The 18,138-nt window shown below is 45.8% G+C and overlaps 1 protein-coding gene across 4 annotated transcripts in view; it reads left to right on the forward strand.

Moving 5' to 3' along the window:
- Positions 1-18,138, forward strand: part of DMXL2 (Dmx like 2) — a 2,950,233-nt gene that overhangs the window by 2,537,002 nt on the left and 395,093 nt on the right. For all 4 annotated transcript variants that reach the window (XR_011279824.1, XR_011279825.1, XM_069624807.1 and 1 more), the window contains one exon: positions 9,552-9,673. Coding sequence is in view for 2 of the 4 variants with exons in the window: in XM_069624807.1 (XP_069480908.1) it covers positions 9,552-9,673 (122 nt within the window). In the remaining 2 variants the exon portion in view is untranslated. Of the gene's footprint in view, positions 1-9,551; positions 9,674-18,138 lie in introns of those variants that run through there.

The following is an 18,138-nucleotide window of genomic DNA, read 5'->3' on the forward strand; positions in this document are numbered from 1 at the left end:
CGAGGGGTCCAATCTTGCCACTGCGGACCCCCGTTCTGTTCCTGCTCGTTCCACTGTGGTTGCCCTGTTCCTGCCCAATTCGTTGCCATCCTCCCCTGTATTGCTACCAGCCCCTCCTCTTCTCCCTCCCTGCTGTGTGGGAGCGCGGCTACTGCTGCAGCGACCTTCACCAGTTTTGTTTGTACTAACTTTGCCTCGTCTGCCAATCTTTTTTGCGCTATTTCCTTTTCCCTCTCCTTTATCCTTTTACAGTGGTGAACTATTATGCTCTGTATTTCGGGCCACCCTTTCGCTTCAATACCTGCAATTTTGTCAAGTGCTTTTTGTACCTCTTTACGGAGCCCCCTTTTTATTATGAAGTAAAATAATGAGGTTGACTGATACCAGGGCGTGCCCGTTTCCGCTCTCCACATCTCCTGGACCCGAAAAATGTAATCCATAGCATCTTCTCCATCATTCATCGTACATTGCAAGACAGACTGCAAATCTGGGGTGTCTGGAAATGTTTCTCTTAATGCGTCCCACACCCTTGCACGTACTGTGTTAAAAGAGGCTCCATCATGGCGATCGCAGTCTAACGTTACCCCCGGGAAGCCAGCCTTTACCCATACTATATCAGCTTTTATCCCCAACTGCCGATACTAGCCGACTTTTCACATCACCTATTGCTAGTGGTACCCCGGCTGTGTGTTTCTCAAATGCATAGATCCACTTGCTTGCCCCTCCTGATAGCGGTGGTAATAGCTTTAACAAATTGGCCTTGTCCATCTGAGCCCAGGGTATGTAATTTGGCCTCCCTCCTCCCCTATGTATTAGTGGGAGTTGTAACCTCCCCTTTGTTGCCTTGCCTGTACTCACCTTCATTCCTTTCTTTCCTAGTGGAGCCATTTTCCCCAACCTATTCCTTAGTCGTCCTGTCCATTCTTCTTCCATTGTTCTTCCTAAACATGCACCATCCATCCCCTCATTTCCTCCTCCCATCGCCATATTTAATCTTTCACCTTCCACTGAGTCCTCTTCTATATAGCACCATAGTTCCTCTCTACCTCCTGTGGCCATTATTTCATCGTCCGTATGCTCCCCCCTTTCCTCTAGTTCAATTATTCGAGTTGGTTCTTCTTGTATTCTGAACAGTATCTCCCCCTTCTTCCACCCTTCCTCAATTGTTTTATCATGACCCTGTGTTCTTGTTGTCAGCTCTGACCGAGTAGCGTTTGCCCACTCTGTTCACATATGCTTTTTATCCTCGAGAGCTCATCTTTTGCTATGGAGAGCCTAGACTCTAAGTCTTCTGTTAGTTTCTCTATATTTACTGTGGGTGTACTTAACTGGTCGCACTGTCTATGGCTCTCATACGGTGGGGGTGCAGTTGGCCCTCGAGTCGTAGAGACTGTTGTTGGGGGCACATATGTGGGGTCGCTATATCCTTCTACGGGCACTCGTTTATTCAATATTGGGTACAATCTAGTTACTTCTACTGGTGGTCCCCCTTCTTGCAACACCTTGTCGTCTTCAGGTATCAGCAAAGGATTATCAGTGGTAGATGGCAAATCAGTTCCTAGCTCTCTTTTTTTGGGAGGGGACACTTCTTCAAACAATCTCCATAGATCTAATATTTCTCTCCTATTATGTAACTGCTTCCCCTTGTATTTTATACAAATGCATGTTGCTACCATATCCAGGACACTCTTGTCAAATGATCCTCCTTCTGGCCATATTTGGGGTAACCCTTCCCCCTTTAGTTCTGTAATCCACTGATCGTGATATTTCTTAATACGTTCAGCATACCCAGGGAGATTCTTACAAATATGGGCCAGGGGTGTTTCTGCCCCCATGGTGTCTAGTTGCCCTATATATCACTAGATATATCTATATATATATATATCTCTACGTGTAGGGATCTGTGTGTTTTCACCACCTGGGCAATATGGGAGTGGGTGTGCACAGCTTATACTCTGTATAGTTTAGGGGGCACATACAAGAGCAAACCACTTTTTGTACACTACCAATATCTTCAGCACATTTATTAAAAAAAAATAGTCAGTTTACTGCATCGGGCTCATCCCCGTAAAATTTCTTCTGGTCACACTTACCATGACCACACCATAATTATGCACATTTTACCATTATTCCATATTCCTCTTAACAAACAATGTTCTGACACACATGATGCATATACACCAACAAGCAACACTCTATTCACAGTTCACCTCGTAATCCTTTTCCTCCCTCCCTAGTTGTCTCCTTCTTTCTTACTTTGATATAGACTCCTCTTTTTACTTAGGTTATCTTTTTTTTTTTGTACTAACCCTTTTTTTTCCCCATAAACCCAGAGAGAAGAATAGAAAGAATAGCATTTACTAACGTATTCACTGTGTCTCCCTTTTTTACCAGACTCCTTTATCTTATTTTTCACTTCTTCATATATTCCCAGTACTAGTCAAGATAGCACAATGCTGCGCCGCCTTCTACCCCCTTGCCGAGCTAGGTTCCCGTCTTTTTATCTCTTTTCACCTCTTGATCCTAATGGCCATATGCAAAGAAAAAGTAAAGAAAGTCTAGAGTGGTTCTTAGTATTCCCAAAGTGTCCCTTTTTAAATGACCTCGTTCCCTGTCCTGTTTTCCTCCCCTGCTCCCTTTATGGTCGCTCGCACTTAATACTCAGGTGCCCGTCTTGAACCGAGAGTCTCCGAACTGGGTCCGTCCAGGCAGCGCTGCCGCACACTCAACGGTCAGCCCCGGCTCTGGCGAGCGGTACTCAAAGGGGATTTTTCAACCGGGATCCCGTACCCTCTCTCTGTTGAGTGCGCACTTCTAAGCGTACCGGTCGCCGTTGGCAGGCAGCTTACCGGAGCCGGCGCACCGTGCGTATCCCTTTTCGACCGGAGATTTTCGTGCCAAAGGGGATGGTAGGGATATATTAAGAAAAATAATCACGCTGTCGGGGTCACCACTGAAGGCGAGTGTCCCCAGATAGCACGACCCTCCCCACAATGAGAGGCAGTAATGGACTCTCCCAAGATGGGAATAAGGCTAAAACAAGTGCGGGTGAGCTTAATGGGAGTTTATATAAGTCAAAATAGGGCATGCAAAGGACTCTGCAAACTCCGAGAGCGCTCTGTCTGACACTAGCAAAGACAGGCGTATATATTTACAAAACGCGCCATGAGAACCTACACACTATAGGGGGCACATGTTCGTGGGGATTGGGTGGCGACGACTAACTATAGGTGCAGCTGTGATGTGTTACACCGTGGTTGGTGGACGTCACTGGGTGCCAACGCGGGGCGGGCAGGTCAGCTGGGCTCATCCGGGGGGTGCTGCGGTGCCAGGCGTGGCCAGTGTCATTGATGAACGTCTTCCTTGGCATTCTGCCCTAAGGGCCACGCACACCCCATTCATTCAATACCGCAATGCTATCTTTCCATGTAAATCCTACAATAGGTTATTCTACAGGTTAAATCAACACAGGAGGAATGCACCTAGAGTGGGGTCCTTTGGTGATACATCAATACATGGTTACCCTCATCCTGTTGGCCGGGTATCATAGGTCACGAGGTTGGGTCTCAGGGCAAAGGGTGAGCTGTCCAAGTTTTCATGTCTCGTTAGAAGTCATTATGAATGTGTTCCTCCAGTATTGCTATAATATTGGGTGTCCTAATTTTACAGGGGCCATTAACTGGGTGAACTGGTGGGTCGGGGAGTCTAAGACCGGGCACCTCTGGCCTGCGTTTATGGCCGGGGTTTACTGCTGGGTTGTAAATAATTCAGGTGGCTGGCTGTGGCCATGTGAGCTGCAGGGGAACGTGAATGCTTGAAGCGGCTCCAGCCGAATTGGGGGAGGTGAGGCGGAGCAGCCCGGGCCTCTGCCTTTCGTCTGGCAGGCTTCAATGGGGAGGGAGGGGAAATGGCCTTGGATATGCCCACAATGGTATTCTCCTCGTGTGTTGCAGATTATATAAAAAGGCATAAACATTCATATAATGTACAATACTCATTTGAGTTTTTTTAAAAGCTTACATTTCTACATTGTTAGTACCTTTACATGGCCATTTCAAATGCGTTACCTATACCAATTTTGCTATTGATAACTATATGTTAAGTATTTAACAACCACGACATTTTGTTACACTCTATGCATACACGATAAGCGAGGTAGTATTAAGGTTGGTGGAGTGGCCAGGAACAACTGGCCAATAAGACTGATGGCATTGACACATTGTGAGCTTGAACATTCGAATACATTCTATGCGCTTTCTTACAAAATTTACATGAGCTCCCAGTGTAGTTGCACTTGATTTCCGTTGCACTCTAGCAGCGTTAGTTCAGTTATGGCATAGGGCCTTGGAGTACATTCTTCTCGGAGAAACATATAACATAGAACCCGGGACACTTCTACCATTTGCACATAGCTAAGGGGATATGGGTATTTCAACCAGGATGCCACATGAACACACACACTCTGCCATCTTCATGGAGTTTACATATTTTATCAAAGGGTCATGGAGAGAAGAGTTTCATCACAGGCAGTTTGCATATTGGTATTTAGGGTCTTTACTTTTGTCGGGGGACCATTTTACAGTTCTTTTCCACCCCGGCCCTGCTGGCCGGGTCATACTGTGGACAGTGATACACTGCGGAAGGTGAATGTTACAGTGTTTGCTTCTAGCACTAGCTCATGTCCGTCTTTTCGTGGGAACGGGCTCTCAGCGGATCTGCTAGGGAGCTGCGGCCACAGGGACAAGTGAGAACTCTCCAAGGGTGGGGGCCGTGCTGCGGTGCACAGGGGCTCATGTCATTCTGGTTTCACAAAATGGTTTGCAGGGCCTAGCTTAATACAGCACGTTTGGTCAATGTGTCAGCCAGTGGTCCACCCGCCACCTGGGCCCTGGTGGCAGGGGGGTCCCTGACGAGCCATGGACTCCACAAGGGGGGGGCTGCAGGGGAGGGGTGTCTCTTGAAAAGATCTCAAAGTACCTAGACAATATTCCTCGACCACGAGTGTCTAAACTCAAGGCTTACCTGAAAGACACAATTATTGCAATTAAAATTATACAAGGGAGTGAGTGGCACTCAAGCTACCTTTAGGCAGCCCTGTATGTGTGTACCCTTTACAGGTCAATTAGACTTGACTTCGCGATCAAGACATTAGACAATGAGTTCAAAGGTGAATCAACTTCACACTACTACCAGGTAGAAATCTTGAAAGAAATGCTTAAAGCTACTCATTTTCTGAAAAGGTGGTCTCTTGGACAAGATATATTGATGATGTGTTTCTAATCTGGAAAGGAACAGTTGAGGAATTTGAGGATTTTACAAAACGACTAAACTGCAATGATTTTGTCATACAATTCACAGGGCAAAGCAGTAAAACCAGAATTAACTTTCTCAATTTGATAATTAATACAGTGGGTGATCATCTTTTAACACAAACATACCGAAAGGAAACGGAAGTGAACTGCACACTATATGCAACGAGCTGTCACCATGAGCCAATAAAAAGAAACATACCCTCGGGAGAATTTATTAGAGCGCGGCGGAATTGTCAAAAGAATGTGAAATGCTAACTGCAAGATTTCAGCAGAGAGGATACCCATTGAAGTGCATCAACAAAGCTAGGGACAAGGCTATCAAGGGAACAAACACTCCAACAAAAAACAAAAACAGAAAGTAAATACCAGGAAAAAGTCATTTTGTGAGTAAATATTGTTCCGATAACCATGAAATATATACAGTTCTACAAAAAATGGGCACCTACTAAAGTTGGACCCCCATGTATCAAACTATGTGGAAGAAAGTCCTAGGATTATTTACGTTAGGGCTAAGACTTTGAGGAACAGCTTCAGTCCCTCGCTACTCCCAGGTGAGCAGAGTATACCAGTAAGAACATGGCTGGAACCTGACACTAAAGGTTTCAGAAAATGTGGGACCTGTACCGTATTCAGATATCCGCATGAGAGCACAAAGAGTTTCATGGATCAGTATTGAACCAGGATCACAATCAGGATGCCATTAACTATAGGACTAAATACGTAGTATACTGTATAATTTGCGTATTTAAATCGGGAGTACCATAAGAGAAATGAGGATACGTAGAAGGGAACACCTATAAACGATTGGGAGCCAAGATTCACTACTCCCACTTGCGCAACTTTGGCCGAAGAATCATCAGATGGACAATAAACTTGATATTAGATTTATTGGTCTGCAGAGGGTCACACTAGGCAAAAGTGGAGGAAATAGAGAATTAGCACTCAGACAGGCAGAGGCAAGGTTGATCTGTAGATTCAGGTCACTGGAACTGGGTTTGAACAAGGGTAATGAGATGGTCTCTTTTTTGTAATAGTATTAGAATGGAGAGTTGTGAGAACACGCTGAAAATTCGAATGATAAAGTTAGAAATGGACATACAGCAGTAACCCAAGCAGGGTCTACATTACGCAAAAGGGCTTCCCATCATTTTTCCATTTTCTCTTTTTGTTGTAAATATATGTCGGCAGATACGATCAACTGAACAGAGAGTTCACCCAGCACAGGATTCGGGCGACACTTTCAAGTACCCTAGTCATTGCTTGAAAGTGTAAAGTCTATTTCTATGCACGGATCGTGCAGGATTGCGCATACATGGAAGTACTGGATTTGTTTAATATATGAGTATATGAATCTTATGAAAGGTGAACGAATATGTCCATTTAAATATCTCACCGACCTTGATTATCACAAAGCGATATAAAACCTCCATCACATGGCTCCTAAAGAGCCCACATTTATAGATAGATGTGCATACACAGCAGATCGGCAAGCTTTCAAGGGAAGAATGTAATAGTGTCTATGCAGACATATTATTGCACTGAGTATTACAGCAGATGCAAGCATGATTGAAACGGTAAATGTAGGCCGTTTAACAAGGTTTGTATTGAGCCTGTCCGAGGGTTCGATACAACAGATTGGGTTAAATTGCTTGTGTTTATATTACTGAAACGGTCCGGTATCCCAAAAGATGGCGACCGCTCAGTATCTCTAGAAAAGAAAGATGGCCACACCTGGTAACGAGAGTACACTTTAAGGCTGTAAGTCGGCTTCTCGCGTTTGATGCGAGAGCCGACGTGCAGGGACATCGACACACTTTTCATTGACAATCAAAGTTCAGGTAAACCAACCGGATTTAGGAGTGTGGGTCACGGTATGACAGGGCAGAGTCAGGACGGAGCTCCTAATACGAGCATTGTCAAGCTTTTTAGATAGATGTGGGGAACTCACGCACTGTCAAGTATTTCATAATAGAACTATTGATCCACATGATGTGCAGAATATCTAATGGCTGCATCCATATTTAGATTGTTTTTTTGATTAGTGGCTGTTAAGTAGCTTATGTTGGCTTATGTACAGTTATCTGGGGCACTTATGCAAATAACAAACACTTATAGATTGTGTAGTGAATACATTAAGGACATCAGATGATGAGAACACACGTTAATATCAGTGAGGGTGCAACCAATCAGGAGTCACAATTTCAGACGAATTGAAAAAGCGAAATTAGTGTATGGACGTGATACATGTGAAACTAGAATGCAGTAGAAATGCGATTGAATTGCTGCTTGAACCTGCAAGTGGATTTTATTGTAGGTGGGATTAACCAAGGGATCTGCAGCAAATGACCTAAAGAAATAATTATTCATGTGTGGTGAGTCACTTTCCTCTCTCTCTTTACTTAAAGTTATGTGTAATAAGGAAAAGAGGTATAAAAATTAGGCCGGTGGAATAAGTAAACAAGATTAGAAGGGGGCAAGTTGACATCGTCTTTACCTGATATGTGTTAAGAGGAGGTTTACTAATATTGTAGAATACACTAAGAGTGACCCCCAAATGTATAATGAGTTGATCCAACTAGAAACATGAAGCACAGTACTGTCCAGGACCTGAGGCCTAAACCTGCGGCAAGAAAGCAAGGCAAGGCAAGGGTGATTAGTCGCCTGGAGGCGTTCACACATTCCATGCACTGTGTTCCTGCTTACACAAGATTATACTGCCAAACATTGTCTAAGCAAGCCACAGGGATCCATCTACTGAAAAGGGAGGAGGGGGGGGGGGTGGCTGGAGCAATGATCCCAGGGACAAGGTTTCAAACAGACACCCGCTTTTTAACAGGGGTGAAAAGATGACTGCCTTGCTCCCACAAACACTGTACTGGGTGTCTGAAGGGTCACCAGCATTCACGTGTTTCCTTCATGTCCGCTGTTGCACAAAAGGGACTTTTGCACTCCTGCCTTTTGTCTGCTAAAGCTCCTGGCAGATGGAGCGCCCACCTCCAACATCATAGAAACTCCACATTAAAGAGATTTAGTGTGTGCCGATTTGTCTGCGTTTTTCATGCTCTTCCTTACTGGATGTTGCCTTTCTACCCTGGTTAAGTATAGTATAGGCAACCAGTTCATTGAATTTCTTAATGTTCACATGTCTGCTGCTACACACACCTATGCTTTACAAAGCTCTGCCTGTGCATCACCAACAAACATTATCAATGCAAAGCCCTGAAAAACAACCATTGTTTTTATTTTTGGAAACCTCACTTGCCTCTAATTATGTATCCCTTTACTCCGAGCCATCTCAGGGTCTTGTCTCTGTCCAAGCACTACAATTGAATTAACATAGACTCTTGTTTTGAGACCACAGTTTTGTGTTAAATATTTAAAATTATATGGACCAAAAGGAATATACAGCGAAGGATGAGAACGTATTGGTATTTAATCTCTTTATCCCATGACCCAAGCAGCATATTGCTTCTTTGAACACTGTTTCATAGTGATGTTCTGCAAGGCTGAAACATGCTCTTCTGTGAACAAAATCATTTATACAAACACTGTTAGGGGATTGTGTAAATAGGGCTACTGCCAGATGCCAGAGGACAGTTTGTGCTTAGATTTTCTTCAGCATCGAACATCGCTATTGACTTCGTTTTTTTTGGGTAAATTCAAATAAATGACATTGGTTGAAAAATAATTTAAGGTGAGGAAGTATGCAATGCACGAGTCATGTTAATTAATATCGGAGTACTGTTCTGCTCTGGTTAGCATAGTATAGCCATGCTTCCCCAGCAAATTTGAAAGTTGAATCTATTAACTGGCTATTTTGTCTCATCCTAGACAATGGGTCAGTTTGACAGCTAATGCGTGATATATGTTGATGGCCTTGTATGTTAAAAATGTTGTAGAGCATGTGAGGTCCTTCAGATTTAGAATTGGAAATGTCACATTTCATGTAAGTGTAACTCATTATAGACCAGGGCCACTTATCCTGTGGCTCTCCAGATGTTTTAGACTACAAATTCCATGACCCTCTCACCGTTGACCATGGTGGCTAGGATAGATGGCATTTATAGTCCAAAACATCTGGAGAGCCAAATGTTGCAGACCCCTGGTATAGACTAATTTACCCAGACATAATGAAATTTCCCCTCATAGCAAGAATGACGCAGAAAAATAGTATTCATTGTTAGCCAGTGTAACATGTGTATGTTAAAACCGCCTAATTTCAGTTATTTTTTTACATAGGCAAACTGTAATGAAATCGTCCTGGCTTCTACACACGATGTACAAGAACTTAATGTCTCTAGTTTGTTGGCAGCTCAGTCATATGTATGGATTGGAGAAGAATATGACAAAGAATCTAAAAGGTTAGGAACTTTAATGTCACCTTTATCTATGTCAACATTTAAATGATTGTATAGTCATATCTATTATATCGAGCACTACAAAGAAAATGGCTGCATCACAATCTCAGGGGTCCTAAAAATGCTGTAAATATTGCTTTATAAAGCCTGTAGAAAATGATTATACAAAATCATTTTATACTTGAATAATGATGCGGTTATATCTATAGTAGGTTTTTAAAACTGGTGGCTGCAATAGGCAGACATATCTGCAATACCCTTTCACTTAGCTACAGTATCCTAAAGATTGTTATTTTCTCAGCACCATCAAACGGGATTTGTCTTTTCAAGTGAAACTGGGATAACAATGTAGAAATGTGGCGTGAAAGAGCGCTCTCTCAGAATAGGCCTTAAATTATATGACTGTTCTTTACCACCATTTCATTTTGTGATGCACCTCGGGGGAAAAAAGAAGATGCTACAAGCCAATTTTAAGGTCTTCGTCAGTACCAGATGAGATTGGATGGTGAAGGTCTCTGAATCATCAATGTCTACCTAATTCTCTTGCCACAGAAGCTTTGAATTATATCAAATACTCAATACGTTTTTTTAGTTGTAGTCATAAAGGCACATTCATATAAAATACAAGGCACATCACTATAGAAAATTTCACTAATATGAACATGGTTAGAAACCTGTATAACAGGAAAACAGTGGTAACCCTTGTTATAAATAAAGGCGCATTTCTTTTATTTTTATTTATTTTATTTCATATTTATAAGGCGTCTAGACAGAAAACAGAGTTTCAAGGCGCAACAAGACAAAATAGGGAGGTGGGGGGCAGGGATGAAGAATAACAAAAACGGTCCTGCTAGGCCTTGTGTCATTCGGATCGTGCAAGTGCAGTAACAAGTTGAAGGGAAGTGCCGGTCAGAGCAGAAAGCGCTAATGATGCTAAGGAGCGAAAGCAAGTGCAGGTCAGAGTGGAGAGCATGTAAGTGCTGAGGGGGAGAGGAAGAGGGAAGAGGGCCCCTGAGCTAGGCGAGTGATCAGGGGAGGCCAGGTGGACAAGTGCCAGGGGAAAGGGAGTGCAGATAATGAAGGTCTACATGCTAAGTGTGAGGCCAGGGCTGGATGGGCTGAGTGCTTGTGCAGGCCCTGCCAGGTATGTACAGGGGGAGGGAGCCTGGTAGGCCAAGTGCAGATTTGAGGGGGATGCGGTTGGGGGCGAGGGGGTCAAGGTATACCAAGGTGCTGGGGCAGACTGGGCAAAGAGGACCTGGTGCTCTGTATGAATCAGAAGGAACCAGGCAGCCAGTCAAATACGGCAGAGGGGGACATTAGCTGGGGAGAGGGAAGGAAGAAGAAAAAAAGGAGGTTCTTGAGAAGCTTCCGGAACTTAGAGATCCAACTCAATCCTGAGAGGGTCCGGGAGGCCATTACAGAGGGAGGCTCCTGCGGAAGAAAGAGATCTACCTCCCACTCTCTGCTTGGAAAAGCGTCTGATCCACAGAGAGTTGGAGCTAGAAGACTGAAGGGCTCTAGCAGGGAGGTATTTACGGAGAGCGAGTTGTGTAGCTGGGTCCTAGGCCCCATAAAGCCTTGTGGATGATGCAGAGGATCCTAAACTTGATCCTTGCAACAACCGGAAGCCAGTGGAGAGAGTTTAGGGCTGGAGAGATGCAGTCCCTGTGCTTGAGGCCAAGGATAAGTCTTGCAGTCCTATTCTGGATTAGTTGAAGGGGGCGAAGGGAGGATTTAGGCAGATTGAGGAAGAGGCTGTTGCAGTAGTCCAGCCTAGAGAGGACCAGAGCTCTGGAGACATTGAGTTTCTGGGGGAAGGTGAGGAAAAGAAGAATGCCTCTGAGGAGGTGCAGCTGCCAGTGGGCCTTCTTGGCAAGGTCTGCGATGTGAGAAGAGAGAGAGGAGTTGAAGATGACACCAAGGTTTGTTGCCTCACAAGAGAGTTCAGGGGAGGGGGCCCATGGAGGGCAGTCAGAGAGTAGGATGTAGCTGCTGGGGTCCCAATAGAAGGATCTCACTCTTGCTGGCATTAAGGCAGAGATCGTTAGCAGCACACCATTCCTGAATAGCAGTTAGGAATAAGAGAGGAAAAAGAGGAGGCAGTGGAGGGAAGCTTGAAGGAGAGCTGCGTGTTGTTCGCATAACACTGGAAGTGAGGAGAGAGGGCAGAGATCAAATGGGCTACGGGGGGGGCAAGGTAGATGTTGAAGAGCCATGACGAAAGGATACAGCCATGAGGGACGCCACAGGTGGAGGGTGTGATGGGGGAGAGAGAAGGGCCCAGTTGAACCTGGGATGGTCGATCAGAGAGAAAGGAGGTCAACCAGTCCAGTGCCAGGTCTGTGATGCCAAGGGTATACTGGAGCCAGTTTCTAGGCAGAGGAAAGGTGAAGAATGATAATGGAAGGAGTGTTGGAATAGAGATTTGAGAGCAAGTCTTCACAAGTGTTCAGGAGTGCAGTTCCCGTGCCGCTTGCTGCTCTGAAGCCACACTGGTGGCCATGGAGACAACCAACAGATTCAGTGTGGTGGATCAGTTAGTAGATGACTAGCTTCTCCAAGAGTTTACCCAGGAAGGGGGTAATGGAGATAGAGCAGTAGTTAGTCAAGCATGAGGGGTCAGCAGAAGGCTTTTTAAAGAGAGAGTGCACAAGGGAGTGCCTGAAGGGTAGCAGGAATGAGCCAGTGGCAAAGGAGTGATTGCAGAAATCCGCCAAGGTTAGAACAAGGGAGGTAATGTTGTCCCTATTAGTTCTGAAGGAGCAGGGGAGCACCTGTTTGAAGGAGACTTTCATAGGAGGACTTGTTTAGAGACCGAATCCGGTGGTATGGGTGAGAAAGAGGAGAGTAGGAGGGAAGGGGAAACGGGGGCCTCCCAGCGGATGATGAAGGGAAGGGAAGGGTGTAGAGGGAGTGAGGACAGGATGTCCTGAGTTTTGGTTATGAAGTGAGAGGCCAGTGGGTCAGGGATGACAGAGGAAAAGTGGAGACTGCAGTAGGGGTGGTGAGTTCCTTGCAGATTTTGAACAGTTCAGCCTTGTTGGTAGCCCCAGAGATGCAGGCTTGGATATAGGCCTTCTTCGAGCAGATGCAGAATCTGTATTGCCTTTGGAGCAGGCGGCAGGCTAGTCTGTCAGAGGATGTGCTCGAAGCCTGCCACTTCTGCTGAGCAACTCTGCACTTGTGTTTCAGAGAGGTTAGGTCAGAATCATACCAGGTGTTGTGCTTGAAAGCAGGCTTCAAGCAGATCCTCAAGACAGGAGCAAGGATGTCCAGAGTGTTGGAGAAGGAGAGGTGAAAGTTAGCAAGGGCTTGTTTCAGTGTGAGAGACAGTGGCCGGAGTGGGAGGGGGAATGAAAGTGGCGGCAAAAGCAGCAACTGACACTCGCTTCATCGGTCGAATGACGATGTAGAAGACTGGCAGTGCTGGCAAAGGCTTAGCCAGAGAACCCAAGAGATGAAGGTGGGAGGACAGGAGAGCATTGTCAGACCAGGAGAGAGGTGTACTGAGAGGGTTGGATATAGGGATGCCTGCAGAGGTGAGAGCATCAAAGGCGAGTCCAGCCGAGTGCGTCGGACTTGAGGGAAGAAGGGTGAGTGAAAGAGTTACTGAGGCTGCGTTAGTGGAGTCAGGGTGAATATTGAAGTCTCAGAGGAAGGGAAGCTTGGAGGTCGAGGCCAGGAGAGAAGAGGTGAGGTCAGGCCACTCAGGAAGGAAGAGGGAGACCGTACCAGGTGTCCTGTAGATGGTGGCAAGCGTCCGCGAAAGGTTTAAAGCGACACCAATGCTGCAGACAAGGCGTTCGAAGGAAGAGTAGGCCTGAATGGGTATGATAGTAGCAGGGACCCATTCAGGGAAGATCAGGGCCACTCCGCCTCTAGAACGGTTAGGACTGGGCTTAAAGAGGATCTTGGTAGGAGTGTGTCAAAATTAGAGATAAAGCTGGCAGTGAACCACGTCTCAGTAAGAGCGAGGATGTCAAGGTCGAAGCCGTCAAGGAAGTGGCAGATGACAGAGGAGTGTTTTATGGCAGAGCGCATGTTGAGAGTTGCTAAATGGAGCTGGTTGCCACCTTTTGAAGGTCTTTCCAGGCAGGGTACTGGAATGTGGTACGCCCGTCTGTGGTGGCGAAGGGGCCAGAGTGGTGGCAGAAGGAGAACTGGCAGGAGAAGGGAGGAAGTTGATGAGAGACGGAAGAGGTCTATCAAGAAGGAGGACTTTGGGCTCAGAGCCCTGGACCATGACAGTTGCATCATGGTAGACATTAATGATGCCTCTATAGGATGGGAAGTATGGCAAGAATACTTCCCATCGGGTTCCACCATTAATGGGCGAAGAGGAGCAAGGACTGAGACCATATGGGGAATCCAAAGGTCGGGAGAGGGAACGACATAGAGGATGTCAGTGACAGTCTGCCTGGAAGAAGCATTGGTGTAGGTGTCAGCAATGGACAGGCTTGGATTGGGGACCAGGAGCTCTTTCTTGAGCTTTTTCATTCCAGGCTTCGAGAAAGGGATAGGATAGGTGATAGAGTAGCAGTTGGAGTAGATAGGGGAGATGGACAGCACCATGGTGGGAGAGAGCAGAGGGATGGAAGGGGGGGAAAGAGAAGGACGGAGAAACTGCATAATGCACAACACACGCAGATTAAATGAAACTCCCAACCCTCAACAGTTAGCAAATCATAATAGTAGAAAAACCTATACAGATAAAATATCATGTCATATATCATATTTGAAATCTTATTTTGGACATGACATGCCAAATGATGCTCAAATGTCACAAAACAAGTACAGAACATACAAAGTTGTTAGATTTTCAATTTTACCTTACAATGCCTATTATGTTGTAATTAAGCCCTAAGTACATAGCAATTGCATTAATAATCCTTCTGTGCTTAGTTGAGCTGCACCACTCAGAACTAGTTTGGATGTTCTACTTCCCAAAGTTACAAATGAATATCTGAGCCTTTCCTGCATCAATGAACACAAAATAAGAAATTCATGTAATCCTCTTTTTCTGATAAACTAGAAGCAGAACACACAAGCCCTAAGGCTCCATACTGATGTAAAATCAGCTACGGGTAATATACATCTACATGGCAGAGGGTGTCTTCATGGCATGGAGATACTCCTGAAAGCCCATGTGGTGGTGGTGGTGTTATATTAACCCTTTTCAAAAGTACTGTAGTACAAACTTCCTGCATCATATTTGTATACCATTCCTTGAAGGCGACTCTTACTGCAATCTTAGATTATGCATTGATTAACATCTGATCCGCCCATAAATCAATTCGTTCGAGGTTACAGGCTGTGTCTGTAACCCCCTGCACCCAAGGCAGGAGACTGGCGCCTGGATGATTCAAACCACAACATAGGGCCTTCCTGTAACTGGGCAAGTTTGCCGAGGTCCAAATCTTCAGCCAATAAAATATATTCCTCGAAGATGCTGTCAAGATAATACAGACTTCTCCAGCATTGGATCTTTCATGGATTCACATGCTGTGAATATTCCCCGTCGTCAGGCTGGGAATCCTTGGTCACTTTAACTATGGAAAACTTCGACACTTCAGTGTCCTATCAACGTCCTTTTTGGGTGCTTTAGTCCCCACCAATAGGACGTGTGGTATAAATAGCCCCGTCCCCACGGATTGCCTTCAGATTTCAACTGTCTCCAAACTGTTGGGATCACCTCGTGTTCTTCGTGTTTTTGCACGTGCGTTTTGGTATCGAGAGCTACAATGGCATCGGGGGCTCAGAAGAAGTCTCTTTTTCGGCCTTGTGCTACCTGTGGCTTGAAGAAGGTGTACAAGGGCGAGGGTCATATGGATTGCCTCTACTGCCTACACCTCCATCACTCTGCAGAGACCTGTGAGATTTGTCAGAGGTTCTTGCAGAAGACTCTGAAGGACCGCAACCAGCGGCTTATATGTTGGCTCGATGAGGGCATGTACCTGGCTTCAGAGGTGGGGTCGGCCCGGAGTCTGTTTTCGGACTGGGCAGTGAAGTCCATGGAACATCGCTGTACGGCATCAGCCGATCCTCCGGCGAAGAAGCATTGTCCTGCTTTGTCAGCGTCGGAGGTGGGGAAGAGCAGTTAGTCTTCATCGAGCGAACCGCTGTTGAAAGGTGCGATTAACTCTTCGTTCAAGCATGGTCAGTCAAACCATTCCCGTAGGGTCTTGTGGTAGGCCCGTGAAGTCGACGACGCAGGAGAAAGGCTTGACCAAACTGAAGGAATCATCATCGAAGCGCTCGTCGTCCGGGGACCATCACCAAACACTGGTCCAGTTCGTCCAAGAAAGCTGGGTCTCCGGTGAAGTAGACACCGAGGGATGTGGTTTGGACGATGACCTCGTCAACGGTGGATCCATCGTAGACGGTTGGGCTGCAGTCTACGATCCCGTCGTCAACGGTTGTGTCATTGTTAGGCAGAATCCTCTGCAGTACCCTTAGGGAACACTACAGACAATTAAGTCTACAAGTGGCAGTACAATTTCATCTTTGGTACAAGCCTGTAGTAGACCGTTATAGTGGTAGCAGTAGCGGAGCAGCCAGACTTATCTCAAGAGCAAATGAGCAGTAATAGGTAATTACACAAAGGACTGCAATTACTGTGACTCAAACAAACACTGACTCAAGGTTTCTGGTTAAAAAATATAAGTACATTTATTTTTAAACCATCTGTTCACAAAACACTTCACTTCTATTAAACAAAACCACACTCTAAAATATACTACACACAACCAATTCCTTTGGTTCAGGTCAATTCAAGCTAAGTACATTAGGATTTGACAGGCTGGTGTTGTGAAACAAAAGACGTTACCAGGGGTTAAGAAGCGCTCACTTTTTAACAGTAATGACAGTTCGGTCTTACGAAAGAAAAGTATACCCACGGGGGAGAATTGTAACCGTAGTCAAACACACTTAGCACATTGAATAAAAACCCAGGTAAAGGGGATAAAAATCATAGGCAATACTTTTGTCAAGGCATATGAATCACAGGACGTATTCTAAGAGACAGATAAAGTCAATAGGCCTGCGCCAGTGTCAAATGGAGCAGGGCACTGTTGTCGAGGATCACACAGTCCGAACAGTCAGAGATTAACGTTGCCAGGAATACTTGGATATTGTCAAAGGGAGGCAAAAGTTATAAGAGGGAAGGAAGAAAGGACAAGCCTTCGGCAAGGAAAAGGGTTCACCCCGATTCCTCAAGGTCAGACAGAAAGAACGACCAAATGGACACAGTACCTTATTCAATTGAAGAAAAGCTGGTGCTACGGGAGTTGGTCCTGGTAGTTCCTGCAGACTCACGGTTCCTGGAGCTTCAGTCGTGGTGACAAGGAGGATGTCTGGAGCGATCTACACTACCCAGGGATGAGGCCAACAGCATGTTACGCTCACCTGACTCCCACGGAGGCGCTGGCCTGGTTCTCGCTGCTGTGACCTCTTCTAAGGTGATGCGCAGGGTTCGGAAGACGGACTGGACCGGGCCCCCAAATCTGGCTTGCCTGGCTCGCAGAAGTATCCTTCTGTAGGCGAAAATAGGGGATTAACTGTCTGCGGGGTAATGCAATCGGCCTCCCACTTTCCCCTCTCACCCTCCTCGAAACCCTTCTGTGATTTCTCGTAGCGTCTCACCTTAGGGTCTGGAAGGACGAGCTCTCCATCCTGCTTCTGATGCAGGGGCGCGTTGGTATCCAGTTACTTCACTGGATTTTCGGATTGGTGAGAACCAAACTTGCTTGGCTTCCTGGTAAGTTTTTTGATAAGAGGTTCCCCTTGTGTCCATGCATTAATGTACTAATGCTAGTGTCTTTTTCCCCATAGGGGCCGGGGTACGGAATGCCGGGGAACAGGCACCGACCCGAGATGAGAGGTGAAATCCTTGTAGAAATCAGGTAAGTCTTTAATGAGCGTTTTTTGGTAATGTCTTTTCATTCGCTCATTAACGCTGATGTCTCTTTTTCCCCTTAGGGGCCGGGGTCCGGAAATGCCAGGATGCGGCGCGGACCCGAAATGAAGAGGGAATGAATCAACAGGTAAGTCTAAACATGGAGATTTAGCTTTCCTTATTCCCTTCTCTCTCTCACCTTTTGTTCTGGTCTTTTTTCTCCCTAGGCGCTGGGGTGTGACTGCGAATCCTGATGATCGCTGCTGAACATGGAGGCGCCCTGTAAAGGTGAGTGGAATGCGGCGCTGCAGCGATCGACGCAATGAGCTTTTAAATTAAAGTCTTCCTTTTCAGGATTGTCGGCGAGATGTCTCCGGGATGTGGATTTAGCAGGTAAGGACTTTTCCTTCTTCTGTTCTCTTCTTCTCTTCCTTTGCAGATGATCCAGGATGCTGGCAGGCGTGGCAGAAGTCAGGATGCAGGAGCAGACACGGTGAGCGTCCAGCTGCTAGATGCAGAACAACGCGAAGCACGTGTGGCTGTTCGGGTGGGGTTTAAATAGCCTTGGAAG

Source organism: Ambystoma mexicanum, chromosome 11, assembly GCF_040938575.1.
Source record: "Ambystoma mexicanum isolate Mex_15411 chromosome 11, UKY_AmexF1_1, whole genome shotgun sequence".
Taxonomy (NCBI): Eukaryota; Metazoa; Chordata; class Amphibia; order Caudata; family Ambystomatidae; genus Ambystoma; species Ambystoma mexicanum.